Genomic DNA, 22,008 nt, shown 5'->3' on the forward strand with positions numbered 1-22,008 from the left:
GGGGAGGGGGTGGTGGTATGTTTGTTTGCTAAAAAAGCCTTATATGTTTTTACTGACGCAACAGTGACCACTTGTCATTCGTCGTCCATGCCGAATTTGCCCAACGGCAGAGACCAGGGGACAACGCCGAAAGAGCAGTGATCCTTGACCGACCGACCATTCGTCGTTCTCCCTTACATTTAGCTTTGGCTCGGAGCTCGCCAGTGAAAGGGAAAACGACGAACTCTCAATTACGCAACAACGGATTAAGATATGACTAAAATTTTTACACCATCAGATGCAGAATTAAATACTCTATGAAATATGTAAAAATACAAAAATAGAAAAATTTTGACCATTCGTCGTTTTCCCTTACGACGGCAGAGGTGTGGGGGAAACTAAAAAATGGCGGAAAATTGGAAGCACTGAATGTTAGATCTATAGAACGAAGTCACTTCCTTTTTTCCGGACCCGAGTCCGAATAACATTTTTTCATATTCGGACTCGAGTCCGAATAAGAATTTTTTTTATACGGACTCGAGTCCAAATATGAAAAAATGTTATTCGGACTCGAGTCCGAATAACGACGGCCTTGGGTGATATGAGGTCTCTTTGTCTCACTCCCTTTTCAATGGCAAATTTTTCTGAGAGCTTAAAAAAATTGGGAAGTGTTTGATGGAATCTCAAAGGCTTTTTCATAGTCAGTTTTTCGCCTAGGTTACACCAAATCATTTATTGTAGTGAATGAGAATGTAATAAACTTAGCAAAAATATGATTTGCTTTAACCAGAAAAAAAAAATAGGCTACTTCATAATCTTCTGTTTTTTTCCTCACAGGATTATCAGATGGCAGAAGACTACAATCCGTAGCCTCTTTAGAACACTTGAAACAGCTGCTGATGACTGCTGATAATCATGGCCATGAGCTCTAGTTCAAATGGCAGGGCTGTTGGACTGGGTGTAGTGGCAGAGAGCATGACCATTGTTGTCAGATTCAATGCTAGCCAGTCGTACTTGTTGGACGTCACTGTCCAGGATTCTATAAAAGACGTTAAAGAAAAGCTGGCACTCAAGGCAGATACTGCGACCAACAATATTAATCTTGTACTTGCTGGTCAGTTGCTTGAAAATCACCGCTTAATTAAGGTTGGTAGTTTTTGTCTTTACTTTTGGCATGCTTTTTTTTTTTTTGGTTTTGTTGCTATAGAAAAGCTGTAAATTGGAGAAGGAGTGGTTTAATAGGAAATGGTGGAGAAAATTTTATCATTTCTATAAACTCTTTCTTGTACTAGATCTAGTTATACTATCAGTATCAGGCAAATTTATTCGAAGCAGAAACAGAATGACTTTTTTATGGGTATTAATCGGTAATTTCAAGTTTAAATAGGAGTTATTGTATAATTTTTACTTCCCCTAAAAACTTCCGTACCTGTATAAAATGTCCTCCCTTGGGACCCAAGATTTTTAATATCTTCTTAGCTGTGGTACTTACTAGCCAAAATAATAGAGACAGGGGAGGTTTACCAAGTAAATTCTCTTTATAATTAATCTCCGCTTGCAAGTGTGTGTGAGAGAGAGAGAGAGAGAGAGAGAGAGAGAGAGAGAGAGAGAGAGAGAGAGACAGAGAGACAGAGAGACAGAGACAGACATAGAGACCGACAGACAGACAGACAGACAGACAGACAGACAAACAGAGAGAGATGGACAGAGACAGACAGGCAAAGAGAGAGGGAGAGACAGACAGAGAGAGTGTGAGGGGTGGGGTAAAGGTATGCAAGAATGTACTTGCGACTAAAACCTCTGAATGAGAATTTCGCCCTTTCACTGTATCTGATTATGTGGCATTCCTGAGTATGATAAGATTAGATCACATTCAGTAGTGTTTCTTTATTTTCAAAATTTTAGCCTACAAGCACAGTGTATGTTGTAAACGGACTTTTGATCGCTTAAACCCCTTGAAAAATGAACGTATAGCGGAAAGTACATATTATGCAAATACATTTTGGACCTAGGTTTTAAAGCATATAGTAGAAAGTATAAATGGGACTATGGACTGCAGAAAGGGAATGATACAGCTGAGAGTTCATTTTAATTGGAGTGATACGGAGGTTTTACTGTACTTGCCTTTCAGATGAACTGAAAATGTATACCATGTACTTCCTAAACCTGACTTGCTATTTCTGGTTTTTATGGGACTCTGTTTTGATAAAACAGTCCTGCTGTCGTAAGGACAAACCCAACATAAACATGAAGTGTGTCTCATATGAAGACTAACCTGTAACTGATGAATGCCAAACAGGCAGATATTTAATTTTTGCTGCTTCAGTTTCCAAATGTCTGTTGGGTATTAAATGCCTTTGGGTCATTTTTCAAACTTGTGTCCTTTCTCCAGGAGTGTGGTCTCGGTGCCCACACAACTGTACATGCATTTTGTTGGTCAGATGACGGCTTGGCAGCAGACTCACAACCTATTTCCCCTTCTGGCTCTCACCTGGAGACTGAGATAGAGGGTTCACCACAAACGAACAGGTTATCTCTTCCACCTCCCCCAAGAGAAAATAGGTATTTCTCGAGTCTTGGATCACGAATACAAGGTTTGCTTGTTGAAGATAAAATAATACGTATAATATATCAATGAAAAACTACTTTTATTGATCCTTGTGGGGAAGTTTGGTTTACTTTGGCATGAATAATTCAGCAACTTCACATAATACATAATTTTACACCTATGCAGATAATATTACAAACATGCTATTGCAAGTTGCCAAAGTGCAGTGCCTTTTTTTCAATCACTTTTTAATCTTGTTTGTTCAGTATTAACATAAAAACACATATAGTCTGATAGTTGTGTTCTTTTTATAGAAGGATGGACAAAACTGACATTTCGTCTCCCAGGCTGGGTACACTCATAGTCATAGTAGTCACTCTGTCCATCACTTACATTTGAGTGATAGTGAATGAGTCAGCGTACAGCATACTGATAATGGAGTTGTAATTTTATTAGGCAGCAAGTACTGTCTATAACTGTAACTTCTGTTCCTCCTTGGATGTTACAAGTCATCCAGCTATCCTTTTAAAGAAATTATAAAACATAGGTGTTAACGTCAATTTAATATCATGGATAGGCAATTTTCTTACCAACCGAACCCAGTATGTAAAATTAAAACATTCTTAATCGACATACATCACAACAAATACAGGGGCCCCTCAAGGATGTGTTTTGTCACCAGTTTTATTCACACTATACACGAACGATTGCCAAATAAACAACAGTAACATCAAGTTGATAAAATTTGCAGATGATTCAACTATAATTGGCTAATTCAGGCTGACCATAACGAAACCGCTTACCGGAATTTTGTACTTAATTTTTCTGAATGGTGTGAAAATCATAAGCTGCTTTTAAATGTGAAAAAACAAAAGAACTTGTCGTTGATTTTAGAATAAAGAAACTGCCCCTGCAGCCACTCAAAATGAAATGTGAAAACATCGAGCAAGTGTCAGACTATAAGTATTTGGGTGTTACAATAGACAACAAACTCAACTGGCGTGTCCACACTTCTCTCCTGCATAAAAAAGTGAACAAAAGACTATTTTTTCTTAGAAAGCTAAAGTATTTTAAAGTTGATAAAACATTGATGTCCATGTTCTACCATTCAACCATAGAAAGTATGATCAATTTTTGTATAACAGCATGGGCCGGGAACACAAGACAACAAGATAAAGAAAAATCAAATCGACTAATACGGAAAGCATGTAAAATTTCAACATCTTCAGTCCCTACTTGGATGAATTGTACATAACAGCTTGCACTAAGAAAATTAATTTCATCTTTTTAGACAACAAACATCCCTTGTTCCCTCAAATATAAACATCAGTCAGAAGTAAAAGACCCATGCTTCTGATCTGTAACAAAGAAAGATACAGAAGGTCATTTTTACCATCATCTATCAAAATGCTTCCATCTTAACCATCTTGTTTAGTGTACTTACGACCTTAGAGCATGCATCAAAATAACATTGAGGGTGTATCTACCTTACGATTACTATTGTTTATATTGTTGCTCATTTATATTATGTATGTGATTGTAAGCCTACTTGTGTGTGCATGTGCGTGCACGTGTGTACGTGTGTGTGTTTGTGTGTGTGTGTGTGTGTGTGTGTGTGTGTGTGTGTGTGTGTGTGTGTGCGTGTGTGTGTGTGTGTAGCCGTGGTGGAACACCAAACTAATGTGCCAGGATCTGGACAATAAAGATGTATCTTATCTTATCTTACCTTATCTTATCTTATCTTCAATTCATTATTCATTATAATAAACGGATGAACCATTAATTTTTGAGAAAGAAAGTGTTTATTTTAGATGGGTCATCTATACTAGTACAGGTCTTCTTTCTGTTCACAGCTTTGACTTCTCTTCATACTCTGGACATGTCTTATTTCTTTGAAAAACCTACACCTGTGGAGTGCATTACTTTTACTTTTTTTAAAAGTACGACAAAATTTGTTTTACAGGACAAAACCGATTCTTCATTTTCTGCAAGTTGTGTGACTGTGTGAGGCCTGGTAAACTGAGGGTGGAGTGCAAGCAATGCCATAGTGGAGCTTTTCTAGTTGAAAGGGTTTGTTGTTATATTATTTGCTTTAAATTTAGTTGTAGCATTATCATAGCAACTGTCATTGCATTATGTGAGATTGCAGTGTATGTGTTCATGTCTGAAAAAAACCCAACATACTATTGGTATAGATGGTCTGAGCAACAAGCTGCTATAGCCAAAAGTGTCGTACTCAGTCTCAACTTTCTGCAAGGTTTATGTCTACTTATAATGTTTTTTTATGTTGTAACAGGATATATTTACATTATTTAGTGTCTTTTTGTTTTCTCAAAAATATTTTAGAGACTTTTATTGTTTGTTCAAACTTTGATAAATAGGCTGAGATTTTGTCAGGATGCTTCAGTTATTTTGGAGCCATCAATAGTTTAGTATTAGTGGAGTCCCTGCTATATATACATTAAATATAAAAGTTCTCATTGTCTTTGCTAGAGTGAAATAGACTGCTCAGTGGAGAAGCTATACTGAATATGCACATCTTCTGAATATTGATTTTCTTTTTCAAGTGTTATAAATGTATGTCATAAAAATGTTACATTTTTTGCAGTTTAAAGTAAACAAAAATAATATTTGTACCCTCCTTATTTTTTTTGTACCCATCCTTGTTTTTTTGTACCCATCCTTCGGTATGTCTTAAACATTTTTTATGCTGTGTAATTTTGCGGACACTTCAGCTAAGTACTCTTAAAACTGAATGAAAAGTGAATATTATTTCAGGGTCCTTCTGACTGGGATGACATTTCTCCTGATACGAGAATACGAGGAGAATGTAAATCTTGTCCCCATGATGTGCCTGTGAGTACTGAGTGTGTGGCATTTCTATTGGATTCAAAAGGAAACACTTCTAACAATAGTTCTAAATATAGCAGTTTGAAAAAAAGGCAAAGTATTGGGTGGAAATAACAAATGGATAGAAACGAGGAAGGTTCTGACTGTGACTTTCTCTGACTGTTCATGTGAGTTCCAAGGGACAGCTTTTATTAATTGGTTACATGTGAGTTTGCTAGTTGTTCAGTGTGTAATTACTGCAAATTTTCTAACTCACTCTATTTAAAAAAATGTTTATCTTTGCTTCATTTGACGCCGTGGATCGGTATGGAGTTGTAAAGAAGAAAACACAGAAATAGTTAGGAATTACGGGGACCTAAGTGTCTTAATTGTGACAGTTAATGTTCTAAAATTAATAAATTTTCAGATATGATCATCTGTCCCATATCATATTGAACCTTATTGCAGTTGGTTATTCCTGTAGCTTACAGTTTTAAATGTTTTATGGACCATACACCCCAGTGTAATCTAGCATCTGCGTTTGTTGCCATTTTTATGTCCAAAAGTTGCCAAAAGTTGCCACAAAAAGTGGCAAAAGTTGCCAAAAAAGTTGCCTTTAATTTTCAAGCTTTCAACTCTCTGTGACGACGTATATAGCAACATGTTGATAGATCTAGAGGTAACAATCTAAAGCACCAGAATTTCTTGTGCTCTGTTTTAAGCAACCAGAATATCATTTGTAGTCACCCAGAGTGTAAAAACGTGAAAAATAAAGGTTTCACAGTAGAATGAAACCCAAATTATAACAGCACGGATAAATAACCACAAAAATTAACAAATTAGGGCGCGTGTCCACCTGTCAGAAGATTGGCTGTTTTAACCCTAAACGTGTGTAATTCAAGAAAAAATAGGCCTACAGGATATTACATGTAGCTGTTTTAACCCTAAATGTGTGTAATTCAAGAAAAAATAGGCCTACAGGATATTACATGTAAATTATGAAAACACACAATTGGGGCGTGCCAGTGTCAATATTCGGTTTTGGTGGAGACACGCTCTAACGTAACACATTTATACTTTTAAAAGGGTAGGAACAGCATCAAGTTAAATGACCTTACGCTGTATAACCGCAAAAAAAGAAAAACAAATCATCAGAACAATTTTTAGAAAAATTAACACTCCAACAAATTAAAACACAACAAAGAGGGAAAAATAAAAGACAGACAGCTATATAAATAGTATGTAATGTAATGTACATATTCTCCACATGAAAATAGATACACATTAACATTTTAAAACTTATCAAAATACATGTCTAATACGTTATGAAGTAGCTGTATTGTTTTGTCTTTTTTGCAAAATGCAAAAATTGCGACTGCGATTCGCGGACCAAAAAATGCCAAAAATCGCCGCCGCGACAAACACAGATGCTAGTATAATATTAAAATCTGCGTTAAAAAAATGTATTATATATTAGTAGCTTGCCCATTTAGATATTATATACCAGAAATTTTTTTTTTTGAGAATGAGAAATTGAAATTGAGTTAAAAATATTCGATATTAAATTTGTCAGTTTAAAATTATTGTGGTCATCAACATTTTCCGTCAGATTTTCCTCATGAGATGCTGTGAGAGTCATTCTGAGGAACTGGCGGGTACAGCGGTTGTGCTGAAACATGTACAGGCAAACCGGCGCAGGATAGAGTGCATTATCTGCGGAGATGTCATGTGAGGATGAAACTTTTCTGTTTATAAAATTGTTTATTTTTCACTTATATATGTGAAGTGTGCTGACAAAATGAGTTACTTTTCAGATTTTTCCTTTATGGAAATTGATTCATCAACTTAATAGGTGAAGCTTGTACAGTTTGTAAGTATGGGATAATAAACGACAGGGAATATTTGAACAAAATGGCATCAATTGAAAAACTGTCAATCTGACCTCGTGTCATTTCTCAGCAGATATCTCCTTTCTTGGATTGCGAGAAGTAACTCATTTTGTCAGCATACCTCACATATGTCTTGATGAAAATGATAGCTGGCCAGGTGCCTGTAGCACGACAACCCTTGTAATATTCTATGGTTTATTTTGAACTGAACAACATGAATCTTGTATTATTTGCCTCTGTTGAACGAGCATCCGTATGAGAAGTGACAGTTCTTTTGAAATGAGAGGGTGGTTGGAGGCCGCCACCAACAGGTCTTGCATTTTTTTCTCTCCTTCTGTAGTTTCAGTCTGTCTTACTGTTTCCTTACACTGAATGAACGGTGTTCTTGTTGATTTACCCCTCTTTACTCAAACAATAAAAAAAAAAATTGTATAAGGTCAAACCTGCTCTAACGGCCACCTGCTCAAGACGATCACCCGTCCAAGTGGCCACTTCCCATCTCCCCCCTCCCCTTTGTGTTTTTTTGGTAACTTTTTAAAATCACACTTTGTAAGACATCCAGCTGTACAGGACAATTACTTTTCTCCTTGACAGTGAGCGGCTGTCTTAGACAATTTTGACTGAACCTGCATGTCTGTGACAGGTCACTGGTCCTGATCTTTCCATGCTCCCCCGGCCACGTGATGTGCCTGGACTGTTTCCGTCAGTACGGCTCCAGCTGTCTGAGCGAGAGACGCTTTGTGGAGCATCCGGTACACGGGTACACCTTGCCTTGTCCTGGTGAGTTGTGTGTGTGTGTTTGAGTGTATGTGTGTGTGTTTGTGTGTTTGTATGTGTGTTTTTTTCTGTCAGTACGGTTACAGCTGTCTGAGCGAGAGATGCTTTGTGGAGCATCTAGTGCATGAGTACACCTTGCCTTGTCCTGGTGAGTAAAATGTGTGTTTGTGTATGTGTGTGAGAGTGTGTGTGTTTGTGTGTGTGTGTGTGAGTTTGTGTTTATCTGTGTGTTTGAGTGTGTTTGACTGTGTGAGTGTGTGTGTTAGACCTGCATGTTTGCCGACAATCGTCTGAAATCCGACAATCTTTCAAGTCCGACTCACTTGTTCTACTCTAGATCGAGATTTATATAGATCATTATAGACCTCAATGGAGGATTCATATTCCAATTCTATTGTGTCAAACCATATTATAGGTTGTGCTGTAATATTAATGTTGGTAAAACGCATTTTATCAGGTGCGTGAATTATTTACTTAGAATAAAGATCTAATCTAGATCTAGAATCTAGATGATCTAGATCTAGATCTAGACCCCTAGACTCAGCTGAGTCCCTCTCTTCGGAATCGGATGCGGATTTCTCGTTCAAGGCCTAGATTCTAGATCTATTCCTATTCACTTGTTCTACTAGATCTCAATCTAGATTTATGTAGATCATTGAGATCTATATGGAGGATTCATAGATCTTTATCCAATTCTATTGTATCAAACTCTTTATAGCAATGTGGGCCATTTTGGAGTGTGCTTATTTCTTTCTTTTTTTTTTTGACTTGTGCTGGCCTTTTTACATGAGGGCCGTTGCAGGTTCTTTTTTGGGTTAGGCCTAGGGGTAGGCCGATAGGGTTTGGGTTAGGGTTAGGTCTCTTCTTTATTGTGTTTGTTCGGGTGGTCGCTCGTTACTCGGAAATCCTTCCTTTTATGACACCCACAATTTAAAAGCTCTAAAGTTATGGGGGGGGGGGGGGTTGCGCAAAATTTTCAGACAATCTGGTTGAGGCTCACATGCAGGTCTAGTGTGTTTGTATGTATGTGTATGTGTGTGAGTGTGTGGTGTGTGTGTATGTGCATGTCAGTACAGTTCCGACAGTCTGAGCAAGAGACGCTTGGTGGGTGGGTGGTTGGCGGGTGCTCTGGTGTGGTTTGCTCCTTCTTTCCTATCGAACATCTATCGTCCTTATCTCTCCTCCTTTTTTGTGTATGTTACTCTCTTGTAACACATCCATTCTTTGGCACTTATATGACCTTATTGTGTTGCAAGTGCCGTGAAACACTTACTAAAACAAACGATTATAAAAACAAAACGCTTGGTGGAGCATTCAGTGCACGGGTACACCTTGCCTTGTCCTTGTGAGTAAGGTACATGTGTGTGTGTGTGTGTGTGTGTGTGTGTGTGTGTGTGTGTGTGTGTGTGTGTGTGTGTGTGTGTGTGTGTGTGTGTGTGTGTGTGTGTGAGTGCGTGCATACGCGCATATGTCTGCTTTTTTGTTTGTGTAGCTATTATTTTTAAATTACTGTTACTATTGTATTGATGTTGTTGTTGTTCCTTCTTCTTCTTCTTCTTCTTCTTCTTCTTCTTCTTCTTCTTCCTCCTCCTCCTCCTCCTCCTCCTCCTCCTCCTCCTCCTGCTCCTCCTCCTCCTCCTCCTCCTCCTCCTCCTCCTCCTCCTCCTCCTAAGTTTATGATTTTCATGTTTTCATCCGCTATTCTCCCCAGCTGGGTGTCCTGAAGCTTACATAGAAGAGACTCATCATTTCTTACTGATGGGGAAAGATAAGGTACAGGATGTAGACAGTGAAAAATCTTTTCAGTTTATTACAGTGGGTGTCGCATTCAACGAGGTTGAAGAGGCCGGCTTGTTGTCCTCTTTGGATCTGACCTCTCGTTGAACGTGACTAAGGCTAAAGAAAAAAAAAGGAGACAAGTTATTATATTACACGATGTACCAATACAAGTAATTTAAAACGTTGTTCCCCCTGATGACGAAAATCTCAAACAGCATCAGTGTGCACGTGCTTGAGCTGTGTGCTGACCGGCATTTGTGCTTAAAAATTATTGTTTTTTCCCGAACACTTCTCGTGTGGAAACATATCCTCACATATCGTGGGATGGACAGAAAGGAGAAAACTTCTTCGCTTTTAGGGCTTCTAATTGCTTTTATTTGGTTATCGCGACCTCGTTGAAAGCAACTTCAGTCCAATTGCAACCTCGTTGGAGCTGACGTACACTTACAAAGAGATATAGAGGAAAAATCGGGTATTAAGGATTGCCTTTTTGGAGCCGACTTCTCGTTGAATGTGACCTCGTTGAATGAGACACCCACTGTTGTATTTGCGTGCATACAGTCCGCAGCTTTCACGATATTCTTCTCAGAAAGCCGAGAATGTTTCTGAGTGTTTCAAGGACTGCTGGGGTAATAATAGTTGTTAAGTGTGCAGAGCATGCTACCGAGCATGGAAGTGTGCTAGCTGTTATTATTAGTATTATTATTACATGAAGACGTTCACATATTTGTCTAGCTGCTTTTACTTCAAACAACTTCCTACAACTGCACCAATGTCTGGTGTAGTGTAGAGAACCAAAACACTGTGCTGATTGTTTGTATCAGGTAGAGGCATTAGTTCAACAAATACATTTTGAGGCCTTGTCGAATTTTGTGAATGATGAGGTCGTGGCTACAATGTCATTTTTTTTTCTTAAACGTTTAAAAATGTTTCATTCCATTGAACTTTGAAATTATTATGGGACAAGTATTGTTTTTTTTGGGGGTAATCATTGACAGATGCAAAGCAAAAATGATTTATTTGTGCAGAATTTCAAAATGTAAGGTGGGAGATTTTAGGATTATGAAAGTAAGTTTTGAGCTGTCTTTTGCTTTGCCAATTATGAAATAGAATACAGTTGTTTTTATGTCGAAGAAATACAGGTAAAAAGATAATACCTACCTCAGTAGTTCTTTAGTTAAGAAAAAAAAAAATAAAAAGCTAACGTTCCCCCCTTCCAGTCCCTTAATGTTTTCTCCTTTCTGTATAGTATGAGCGATACAAAAACTTTGGTGCTGAGGAGTTTGTGCTGCAAAATGGAGGGATTCTGTGCCCTGCACCTGGCTGTGGTATGGGGCTCTTCCCAGAGGACTCTGAGCGGGGGGTTCTCTGCCGGGAGTGTCAGGTGAGATTATTATTGTCAGTTGCTATGATCACCTGTGACCCATCACCTGTTACCATTGATTTAGAGAGACACAGCACAATAAAAGTTAGATAATCAGTTTGTCAAAGGTGCTACAAACTTGTGAATGGGGAAAACATTTGAAGCATGATATTTTAGTACTTCGTTTTCAATTATTCTTTAACAACGCCTCTTATCATAAGTACTTATCTGACTTATTTGCATTGCAAGTGCAATAAAACGCTTATTATAATTAAAACTAAGATGATGGTGAACGTGGGTGGGTGGTGAGTACTCTGGTGTGGTTTTCTCCTTCTTTCATTTCAAACATCTGTCATCCTTATCTCTTATCCTTTTTTTTGTGTGTGTGTTTGTTACTGTCTTGTAACACCTCTATACCTGGGTACTTAAAAATGACTTATTTGTATTGCAAGTGCGGTAAAACTCTTACTTAAACTAAGACGAGAAAGTCATGAAAGCGCACTGTCATTTTCTTTTAATGGAGGATCAAGTTCAATGTGCGTCTTACGTTATCTTTATTGTACACCTGTGCTCCTCAGTTCCTGAGTTGTCGAGAGTGTCTAAGGGAGTACCATCCTGGAGACTGTGAGGAACATTTGCAATCTCAGACGTTCCATGGAAATGTGAGTCTCACCACCCCCCCCCCCCCCCCCCGTTTGATACAAGATAAAGTTTGAAACACTTTTGTAATCCAGGATATAAAGCTTGTCATAGGTACGTTAAAGAGCTGTACAGTTTCTGCATGCCACCAGGCTGACGCTCTGACTGTCTCTGAGAAGGAAGAAGAAAAAGAAGAAGAAATTTGGGACTTAAACGCAAAGATATGAGGCACATGCATACAAGATGTAGTTGGGCTAAGGACAAAGGTAAAACATAGTGGCAAACATCTCATTGTATGCTGTAGTCCATGATTTTCAACACCTGGTTTGAAAATCACCCAAGAATGCAATGCACTTTGAGAAAGAGCAAAGAAATGACTGGTGAATGTGATCACCAATGTCTGGTTCTGATTTGGCCCTGTATGACGATGATTATTAATCCAATATCCCACTTTGCCCAGTCCTTTCTGAGATCTACGTTTTATTCAAAGGTCTGGCCTTTAATTAAACTTACCATGGTGAAGTTGAAGCTAAATTCAAACATTATAAATTTAAATTCTATTTTGATGTTATTGAGGTTCAAACATTAGTATTTGCAGCCATTTTTGCTATTGAACATGCTTGTATAGTATAATCTTATTGTGTACCTAGGGTATTTGCAGAAAGAGGACAGAAAGGAAGATAATTGTTTAGAGGTACTGTTAAGTTAAGGAAAAAGAAAAACAGCTTTTGATACAGCTTTCAGATGATTTTAGTTTGATCAAGACGAAACAAAAACAGGCTAAACAAAAACTCAGATTTGAAACTCCTTTGTTATGAATTTGAGCAAATTTAAGTCATGTCTGTTTAAGTATAAGTTGTGGAATCTAGGAAGCAGGAAACAAACATGTTTGTCTAGTCAATAGTTGATCATATTTCTTCTAGTCCATGTGTAGTTAAAACTCCACCCATGCTTCAGCAAAAATATTTTTCTTCCTTCTGACGTTAATGAAGGATCTTACAGTGGACGAAGAGAGAGCGGAGCGAGCGTGCTGGGAGCAGGAATCCCTGAGCCTTATAGAGGAGACTACCAAAGCATGCCCGGGCTGCAAGACTAAGACTGAGAAAAGTGGTCAGTGGAAACTCTTTGCTTGTACCTCATTGGTTTGTAGTCTGTGTTGGTAATCACAAGTGCTGATGTCTTTGGTGTCTTTTTTAAATAGTACTATGCTTCTTACATTAAATCTGTCTCACATGGTCCTTGCTCTGTCTTGCTCACTCAGGTACACCCCTCTAGTTATTTTTGTAAGTTTTTCTTTTTTGGTCTTGTGACCCTATTTGGTGCAGGATATTTGTAAGTTACATATAAAATATGTCAACATGATAATAAATGTTATGTTTCCAGACACACCCCCCCCCCCCCCCCCCCCCACTCCAGAGGAAACAGGAAAGTTATTTGGAAATTGATGATGATGATGACAGACCTGCCACTCATCCCGATTTAATTGGGATATCCAGAGGAAAGCACCCGTTAAAGTTTATGTCAGCAGAAACTCAGAGCACTATTTTCATAAATAATGATGCCGATTTTAGTAGTTGACTAATCCCAAGTTGTATTGGAACTTTGCTCGCTCGTGTTATTTCTAATTATAATGGAAGTAGTATCAATTTGACATTCCGACTTGGGAAATTCAAGTGCTTGATGTGAGATTTCAGCATTAAAAAAAATAATAAGACACACACACACACACACACACACACATGCATGCATGCACACTCACACACATGCACACACATACGTGGACACGCAAGTACACACACACACACACACACACACACACACACACACACACACACACACACAAACACACACACACAAACACACACACACAAACACACACACACACACGTTTGCGGGGCGTAGTATAAATGGATTTATGGACACCTCACGAAAATTTTTAGTCAGCTTGGCAGTCACCTTGTAGTATTTATTTGTACATTCATGATCAATAAACTTTAATTAGTTTTAGTTTTAGTAAGAATTATTGCAACTTAGTCTTTGTAACTTGAGACTTCAGTAAGCTGCCCAAGTTCAGAATATGTGCTAAAAGCTCGTGACAGGATTTGAAGTATTTATTTCTATGAGACTGGATGTTCTCGGAGAATTTTGTGTTTTGGTAGAAATTTTCATGTTTAGATAATACTGTTCCTTCCTATTGATGCTTTTCACTTTTTGGTTTATGAGACCGGTCTTCCCAAAGAGGAAATAAGAGTCTCTCTCGGAATCAAACCCTCACTGATGGCACACATTTGACATCACTTTCCCATCGAAACTATTTAGTTTACTTTAGAGGCAGGCTGTTTCAACATTTCCTGTCAAGGCCAACCTATGCTGAGTGGGATAAAGCATCCCAACTGAAAGACAGAGATACTATAAGACACAACTTCACCATGTGGAAATCTAATTCATGTGCGTTATGTTTCACTAGAAAGTGAAAGTTTGTGATGGCGAAGGAAGTAATCATAGACAGTTGAAACTGTCTTAGATGGCCATCCATTGTCGATGAGAAAAGTGTCTGTCTTAGACTGGCAGGTATCTTGCATATTATCATTATAATGTAAAACAAGTGGGGGGTGGGGGAATTTGTATTGACTGTTTCTACAGGTGATTGTATTCTTATGCAGGCCGCTGTTAGACTTACAGCAGGTTCGACTGTACTTTTACCAAACTTTTCATCTGGCTCGTATAACTGACTGTGCCTTGTGTCCTCCTTCTCCAGGTGGGTGCATGCACATGGTGTGTTCTCGCTGCAGCAAGGAGTGGTGTTGGCTGTGTGTCAAGCCCTGGACCAGAGATTGCCAGGCTGACCACTGGTTTGGATGAAGGAGGATCAAATACAGATGCCTGCCAGTGTTTGCCAACTTACAATAACTTGTTACCATTTGGAAGGCAGAACAGAACACTTAGTCCCCGTGTTACGGAGCCAGGCTGAGAGGTTTGACATCTACCCCCCCCCCCCCCCCCCTTCCTCATCACCACACACACAGCCTTATCTTTTCAGTTGGTTTTTTTTTTTGGGGGGGGGGGGGGGGATATTGGTGTTTTTACACCTCCATCAACACAACTGAGATACTTTTAGAGGCGGGCTTCCAACCCTGCCTATCAGGGTCAGTCCAGGCTGAGAGGGATACAGTATCTCATCAGAAAAACTGAGATACTTTGTAGAAATGTTATTCCCTCCTGGGAATCCAATTGGGGTCTCCTGCATGTGACAGTAGAGCGCCTAACCACTACTTAGATTTAACTCTTACTGTACACGGGCCTATTCCACCTTTTTAAGCAGCCATTTTTTTGTGATTTTTAGGGGGCTATGGTAAAATGATTATAACTTTCTTTTTTTTTAATCTGTGTAATTGCATGACACATCAAAATTTTCAGAAATGAACAAGCAATTCAACTTTGGTAAAGAAAAAGATATGTGAGGCATGAGAGAAAAGATCTGTGGCTTGATGGAGGAAGAAATTGATGAAAAAGACGAAAAAATCAACATATTTTCGACTTACATGTATTCACGGCAGATAATAATCCATTCAGAATGCTTGAAACAGTATATCAAATGAAAGTATGTCCATTTTCCAGTTCATGTTGAAAGTTTCAGAGGTTTCTGATGCACACAAAATAGTTTTTGTAACTTTGAAATAAGTCACTGAAATACAGGTAAAAAAGCACATACACCACACCACTGGATAAGAACTCTATAAAAAAGATTTACACTATGTACAGTTCACTACCCCAGTTACATTGATGAATGGAATTGCTGAAAACAATTATTTGAGTGCAGAAATGGCTGGCTGTCACAACCGTTGCAGAAGACTGAAGTCCTCACCCTCTTTTCGCGCGTGCTACACACTCGACATTCACGGGTCAGTTTTGACTTCACAATGACATGTGAGCTGTTGCAGACCCTGTTCAAGGGGTTTTCTGGCTGGGCATGACCTCTGTTGTCATTATTCTCTTGTATCTCAGCCAGATGTTGTGTCGCAAGGTTGCACAACTCATCATTGAGCTTCGTTTTGAATTTCAGCAACCGAAGCTTCTTGGCACCTTCAGGCTGAGGTTTGGTGTAAAGAATAAAAGCATTGATCTGTGTGATCTCAAAGGTCCACAGAAAGATCTTCTTCCACCACTTTCTTGTTCTTCTATTGAAGGTACCATAGGTCTGGACCATTTGATCAATTTTATCACAGCCGTTCATGTTTTTATTATAATCTTGAATTACAAACGGCTTGTCCACCCCTTTCACCTCGGTTGCACGTACTTGTGCCTCGCTAGATACCAAGACACATGGTTTCTTTGCTTTTTTGTCTCGAAATGTTACACAAGGTACTTTGTATCCTGCATGTACACCTCGTTTCTCTGAAAGCCAGCCTGTTTGTTTTCAGCTCAGGCGGGAAGTCACGTAGATTTATATTTACCGTCCCGGTGTAATAACATTTCTCGCTTGATAAATATTTCAGCAGGGGATAGCTGGTGTAGTACGTGTCTGCAAACAAGTGGTAACAGAGGTGACAACAGAGTGCTAAGAACCTTTTCTGCCTGTTGAGCATCATGATGGCGAGGGTCAAACGAGGTCTTAGCCCCAAAATAAATTAGCAAATTCAGGACGTATCCGCTTTCACTCTCGCATAAACCGAAAGTCTTCTCGTGATATTTCTTCGGCTTTGACGCTTTGAACATTCTATGTGCCCACCTGCCCTTCCAGCCGATAACCATTTCATCGAGGGAGAGATTCTTCTTTGGGTAGTACGCGGCTTGAAACTGTTGTAACAAACAAATTACAAAGGGTTCAATCTTCGCTTTTCCTTCAGCTCCAACCTCGCAAACGTGTAACATCGTGTGATAAATTGCTTGGAATCTGTCGCATGTGAACATTTTTTTGAACCACGGTGTGCACTGATATGGTTCATTTGACCAGTAGCTGTGAATGCTTGGCTTGTGCACTATACCCATCGAAATAACGATGGCAAAAGACTTGTACAGCTCACCAAGTGAGATGTCTGTCCATGTTCGAAAAACAGATCTTGCACTCGCAGTATCCCGAAGCTCTGCACATTTATGCTGTGCATACTCGTTGATTGTTGTCACCAGGCCATGGAGAATTGTTGTTGTACACAGTGCCAAAAAGCAGTGGACAGGAGAAAAACCTTGTGGCACAAGCTCCAAGTCAACTCCTGTTCTCGGGGACGTAAACCGAAAACTCTTCGCCGTAGCCCCTTCATTCACTTGTCTCCAGTTGTTCCCTACTTCTGCGTCTCTTCTTCCATCTCCAGTACTAGTACTAGGCCTAAGAAGGGGAGATCTTGACCTCTCTTTGCTCCCAGCACCAGCTCCCTTTCTTTTACCAAGCCCCTTCCCTTTACCCCGTGAAGGACACGCCCCTCTACTGGACTCACAAGTTGAATTTGACGGACCTGGTTAATCAAGGTCTGACTCACTCGAAGACTCGTCTCTGCCTATGACGTCGTTCCCATCCGAGTCACTATCGCTACAATCCTGCTCAGATTCATCCTCACACATAGTTTGGAACAAATCTACGGCGGCTTTTGCAGAAAGCCTTTGCTGTCTTCCATTGTTGGCAGCAGCCATAATAAACAAATGAGCTGACTTGAGTTGACAAATTCGCACTGAAAAAGTCACAACAAATTCACTGGAAAAAACGCTCCAAACACCACAAACTGCATTCGAAAATTGTGTACTTCCGTTCTAAAGTGATCTCTAAGAAAGAAGATTTCCGTACACGGTGTAGTTTTTACACAATGCCCCAGAATATTAGGTGACATAGAGAGCCACATGAAGTGGCGTGCCGCCGTTTTGGCTACGTTAAGTGCGCCACGTGAGGTGGCGAGCCGGACACTAAGAGTTAATATTGTCTTTTGTAATCCAAGCTGAAAAAAACCTTCCGTTTTTCCGGTCTGGCCTGATAATTACCAGCCAGCTGGGTTTTTTTAACCCTACTGAGGTTACATTTTGGGCTGGTTGGTACAGTTAACACCCCCTCCCCCCCCACCCTCCTTCCCCATGGGATTCCTGTTGGTGATGGTAAGAAGTTGCCTCTTTCTTCCTCGGGATGCCAATCGGTGACAGTTTAACCATATATCCGTACGCTGTGTTTTACTATTGTGTCCATACGACGTGGGGAACTTTGTGCCACTACTTTCCAAAGAGGAAATTTACTCGTATGGTTTGCGTAGCAGTCTGTCAAAATGATTTTTTGAGAAATACTGAAAGTTTCAAAAAGATTTTTGTACTAGAAGTATTTTAAAATGTGAAGAATACCACCCGGGGGGTACAACATGACCCCAGGGCGTACGGATAGGGTTAATATAGCAACAAAAATGTAGGAATTATCACCTTTTTGACATGTGCACTTGTTAAAGTTGTATCTTCCTTTTAGATTGGTTTGTGTGGCTTTTGAGTGCAAAGATCAGTTTGGTTACAACAATCAGAGTGAAATTTAAAAAATTTTAATTCCGAGTAAAACCTAGCGTGAGTGCTGTTTTACAGTGTCGCAGTGATGACGATTCGGATGATGAATGTGCTAGATCTAATGTTTTTAGTTCCAGTTCTGATTCCTTTTTTGACGAAAAAGCGATCGTCACATTAAATTTTCTCATTGTCCTGAAAATTTCGTAATGATTGGGGTATTTTTTGCCAAGATACTGGTATAGTACTGATGTTTTCCATCTGCTTTTTTGGCGCCTGGGGACAGAGGTTTTTGCACTCTGCATGCTGTATGGGGGAAAAGTCTACAACGTAAAGCGCTACAACATTGTTCATTCTTGGGAAAAAAGTGGCCTGGAAATTTAACCCTTTCACTCCGCGCAATTTTCTTAGTTTGGAGGCAGATATTTTGAGGGTCGCAACAAGAACAACGATGAATCGGAAAATCCCATTTCCATCTATGTTTATAGGATAAAGTATAATTTGTCCGATATCGATTAACAGGGAATTTAATGGACTATCATATGACATCAACAGATAAACAGTATGATGATTGTGTTCAGAGATAGGGTGTGTATAGGGAACTATGAGATGAGAAAAGATGAACTGATAACAGCATTCAATTTGCACTCACCAAGTCATAAGTGATGAAATGTCCACTTCATATAATCCAAAAGAGGTAATCCAAAGAGGTAATCCAAGTGTGAATCGCAGGTAAACTCCATTTTGCCACAGTCAAGACTCGTATGCAGTTCAGAGTGGTCCCATGATGACACCGCATAGTGAAAATATCCGACTTTTTAAATGAATTTTTTTGCAGAAAAACATAGCCGTTCATGAAATAACCACAAAACACACAATATCCACTATACACCATTACAACTACTCAAGAAGAGTAAAATGAAGGGGGAAGAGGAGAGGGGAGGCCAATCAGGGCCTTTGATGGTACCTCTTGAAGCAGATCTTCGCACAGAGGTAAGGCTGACTTTCACATCCTGAACAAATAAACGTTCTTTTGCGTTTGCCCTTACTCTGCTCACTGCAGTACACACAATCCCTGTCTTTTCCTGTCCACTGGATCAGGTGTTTGGAGCCCTGAAAACGATCAACAGGGTTGGTCTCTCTGGGCTTTTTCCTTTTGGGGGTGTGGTTCTCGACCTCTTCTGCAGGCATCAGTGTCACTGCCTTGTCTTGCAGCTGCTTCAGGAGCTGTCAGCTTGAAAGCTGTCATGCTCATCTTTGCTGCCCCCTATTCTCTTGTAAGATCGTGATCCAGTGCTGGTTTGTAGGACATATCTCTCCCAAAGTGATTCAAAAGACGCAAGACGAAGCCTGTAGTGGAGTCGACCAGTCCAAACGTCTTGATGTGATGTTTTTTTGGTTTCGACGGATTATATTGTTTGAATTTCCATCGTCCAGTAAAGCCTATGACCATTTCATCTATCGACAAATTTTGGAACGGGTAGAATGCTTCTCTGGAGGCCTCTATGACAGCATCAATGAGCGGTTCAATTTTGTGTTTGTTCTCACTGTCTGGATCAGAGCAGTGAAGCATGGTGTGGTAAATGCTTTTGAATCGTTCTCTTCGAAACATGGTGTGATAGAATGCATTGTACATGATTTCTTCTGTTGACCAGTAGTCGTGAACACTAGGTCTAACTTCAAGACCCATAGCTATGAGCACACAGAAAAATTTCACCCTCTCGTACTCCGACACTGGCTCCCATGTTTGGTGAACTGACCGTTTTCTTATACAAGGCCTCTGTGGCCTGCACCTTTCCTCAGCATACTCATTTGTTGACTTGTTAAGATCATCAATAATGTCCTGCGTGAGAATTACTTTCAAACAGTCAAGAGGACTGGATGACTGGTCGAGGTTTGCATTCACCCCTGGCACTTGTCTTCGGTTAGGGGGAATAGCATCTCCAAACTGGTTTCTTGTTGTAAGAGCATTCTGTTGGTGAAGTAGGGGTTAGATCTGGTCCTAGTTTTTGCGAGATTTCAGCCCAGTCAGTTGCTGCGTTGTTTACAGTGTGAGTTTGTGGGCGTGGCTGAGCGGCTGATCCTTCAGTGTCACTAGAGCTATCACTATCAGACTCAAAGTTCATCGCATTCCGCTCGCCATCACTGTCAGAACCACCATCACTAAATTCTACCTCACTTTCACTCGCTAAGTTGTCATCACTGGCAAGAGTTTGGAACAAACCAAGTGCTTGTTGGGCTGTAAAACGTTGTCGCCTTCCCGAACTAGGGCCTGCTTCATCTCCCCCCCCGTCAGCCATTTCGCTGGTGAAATCCACAAAACAATTCGAACTGACTTTGCATGCTCAAAACAAAACGCCATCTTGAAAGGTTTTTATGATCATCCGTATCCTACTTCCGTTTCGGAAACATGGATAATTCATTCAGAAAGTTGGTTTCAAATACTTTGCACTTTTGATTCTCCAATGCTGATAGCCAACCAGTTTGCTAGGTGTCGAGATGAAACGTTTTCATAGCTGACTGGTCGGCTTAGCCGAGAGAATGAGTTAATACAGTTCTTGGAAGCCGCTACTTGCACTGCTAAAAATGTTTTGTTTTGGTTCTGAAATCAAAATTCTTTTAGTGCAATCTTCGCTTTACCTCTTACTGTACATGATATGTCACTTTTAAAACCAGTATCCAATGTGCAGTTATTTACATGTCTCCACCAGCTTTTTGAAGAAAGTTAAAAGAAAAAAAAATTTCAGAAAGAGGAATGATCCGTTTTGTAGTATACATCTTTGTCCCCCACAACCTAATTTCTGTGCTGGTTGATGCAGACCAGAGCTATCTATCTGGCATGTGAAAGTGAGTCTATCTTTTCTTTTGGTTGTTGTTTAGTGAGTCAATTGCTATATTTTGTTAACTTTTTCCAGATGTATTGTTGATATTTCGAAAAGAGTCAGCACCATTTTTAGTAGGTTTGAAAAAAAAAAAAATCTTTATTTTGTGAAGAGAAGCACATCGACACAACTATGGTCATTAAGTGCTGGGAAAAAGACAGACAGACTGAAACAACTGAGCGAAATATAAAGAAGTAAGACCTACCAGTGGTGCCCTCCAACCACCTGCTTAATTCTTTACGAATTTTCAAATACATGTACCGTAAGGTTGGTTTTATATACCTTTTTTTAAGCGTATATTACAGTGGAAACAAAAGTAATTTTCACAATTTTCTCACATGGAATAAAAACTGGAAATTTAAGTTTTCTATTTTTTAACCCTTCAAGAGGCAAATTAATTTGCACTGTCCGGTCCCCCAGAGGTGAATTAATTTGAGAACTTCATGAAAATTAGAGCAGGTCATGAAAAATGCTTATAACTTCCTTATTTTTTAAGATAGAAATATGAAGCAAACATCATTGAACTGGAAATTGAGTGAAGAAAAAGCAAGTTAAAATTTTCTAAACAATACCTAGTCATAGATTTAATTTGTTTGTTTGTCAGTGTCTTTGCCTATGTGATAGTCCAGATGATGTGTCAAATTCTCCTTGTCCTAGCCAGGAACACAGAGGGCTATATATATCTCACACTTTTGCATTGCAATGCTGTCTGTTTTCTCTTGAATCACTACCATCCCAGTAAAATGCGTGGAACAGGTTGCAAACATTATATTTGCAGCCATTTCAGATTCATTTACTGCCTTAACAATAATAGATAGCATTTGTATAGCGCAAATCTCCGCTCAACAGCAAGCTCTATGT

The 22,008-nt window shown here is 39.4% G+C and overlaps 2 protein-coding genes across 2 annotated transcripts in view; one reads left to right on the plus strand and one right to left on the minus strand.

Moving 5' to 3' along the window:
- Window positions 1-14,795, plus strand: part of LOC101854160 (E3 ubiquitin-protein ligase parkin) — a 17,552-nt gene extending 2,757 nt beyond the window's left edge. Inside the window, exons 2-12 of the mRNA XM_005096362.2 lie at window positions 817-1,125; window positions 2,372-2,573; window positions 4,491-4,597; window positions 5,306-5,383; window positions 6,966-7,084; window positions 7,889-8,025; window positions 9,734-9,795; window positions 11,051-11,185; window positions 11,743-11,826; window positions 12,796-12,913; window positions 14,562-14,795. Coding sequence (XP_005096419.1) covers window positions 895-1,125; window positions 2,372-2,573; window positions 4,491-4,597; window positions 5,306-5,383; window positions 6,966-7,084; window positions 7,889-8,025; window positions 9,734-9,795; window positions 11,051-11,185; window positions 11,743-11,826; window positions 12,796-12,913; window positions 14,562-14,665 — 1,377 coding nt within the window. The 5' untranslated portion in view covers window positions 817-894 and the 3' untranslated portion in view covers window positions 14,666-14,795. The remainder of the gene's footprint in view (window positions 1-816; window positions 1,126-2,371; window positions 2,574-4,490; window positions 4,598-5,305; window positions 5,384-6,965; window positions 7,085-7,888; window positions 8,026-9,733; window positions 9,796-11,050; window positions 11,186-11,742; window positions 11,827-12,795; window positions 12,914-14,561) is intronic.
- Window positions 14,796-19,532: 4,737 nt separating this feature from the next.
- On the minus strand, window positions 19,533-20,565 carry LOC101858338 (piggyBac transposable element-derived protein 4). Its single transcript, XM_005096380.1, has 2 exons — window positions 20,314-20,565; window positions 19,533-20,237 (listed from the first exon to the last, which is right to left on the minus strand). Exons 1-2 carry the CDS (start codon window positions 20,563-20,565, stop codon window positions 19,533-19,535), a joined length of 957 nt encoding a protein of 318 aa, XP_005096437.1.
- Window positions 20,566-22,008: the final 1,443 nt, after the last annotated feature.

Source organism: Aplysia californica, unplaced genomic scaffold, assembly GCF_000002075.1.
Source record: "Aplysia californica isolate F4 #8 unplaced genomic scaffold, AplCal3.0 scaffold00127, whole genome shotgun sequence".
NCBI classification, from domain to species: Eukaryota; Metazoa; Mollusca; class Gastropoda; order Aplysiida; family Aplysiidae; genus Aplysia; species Aplysia californica.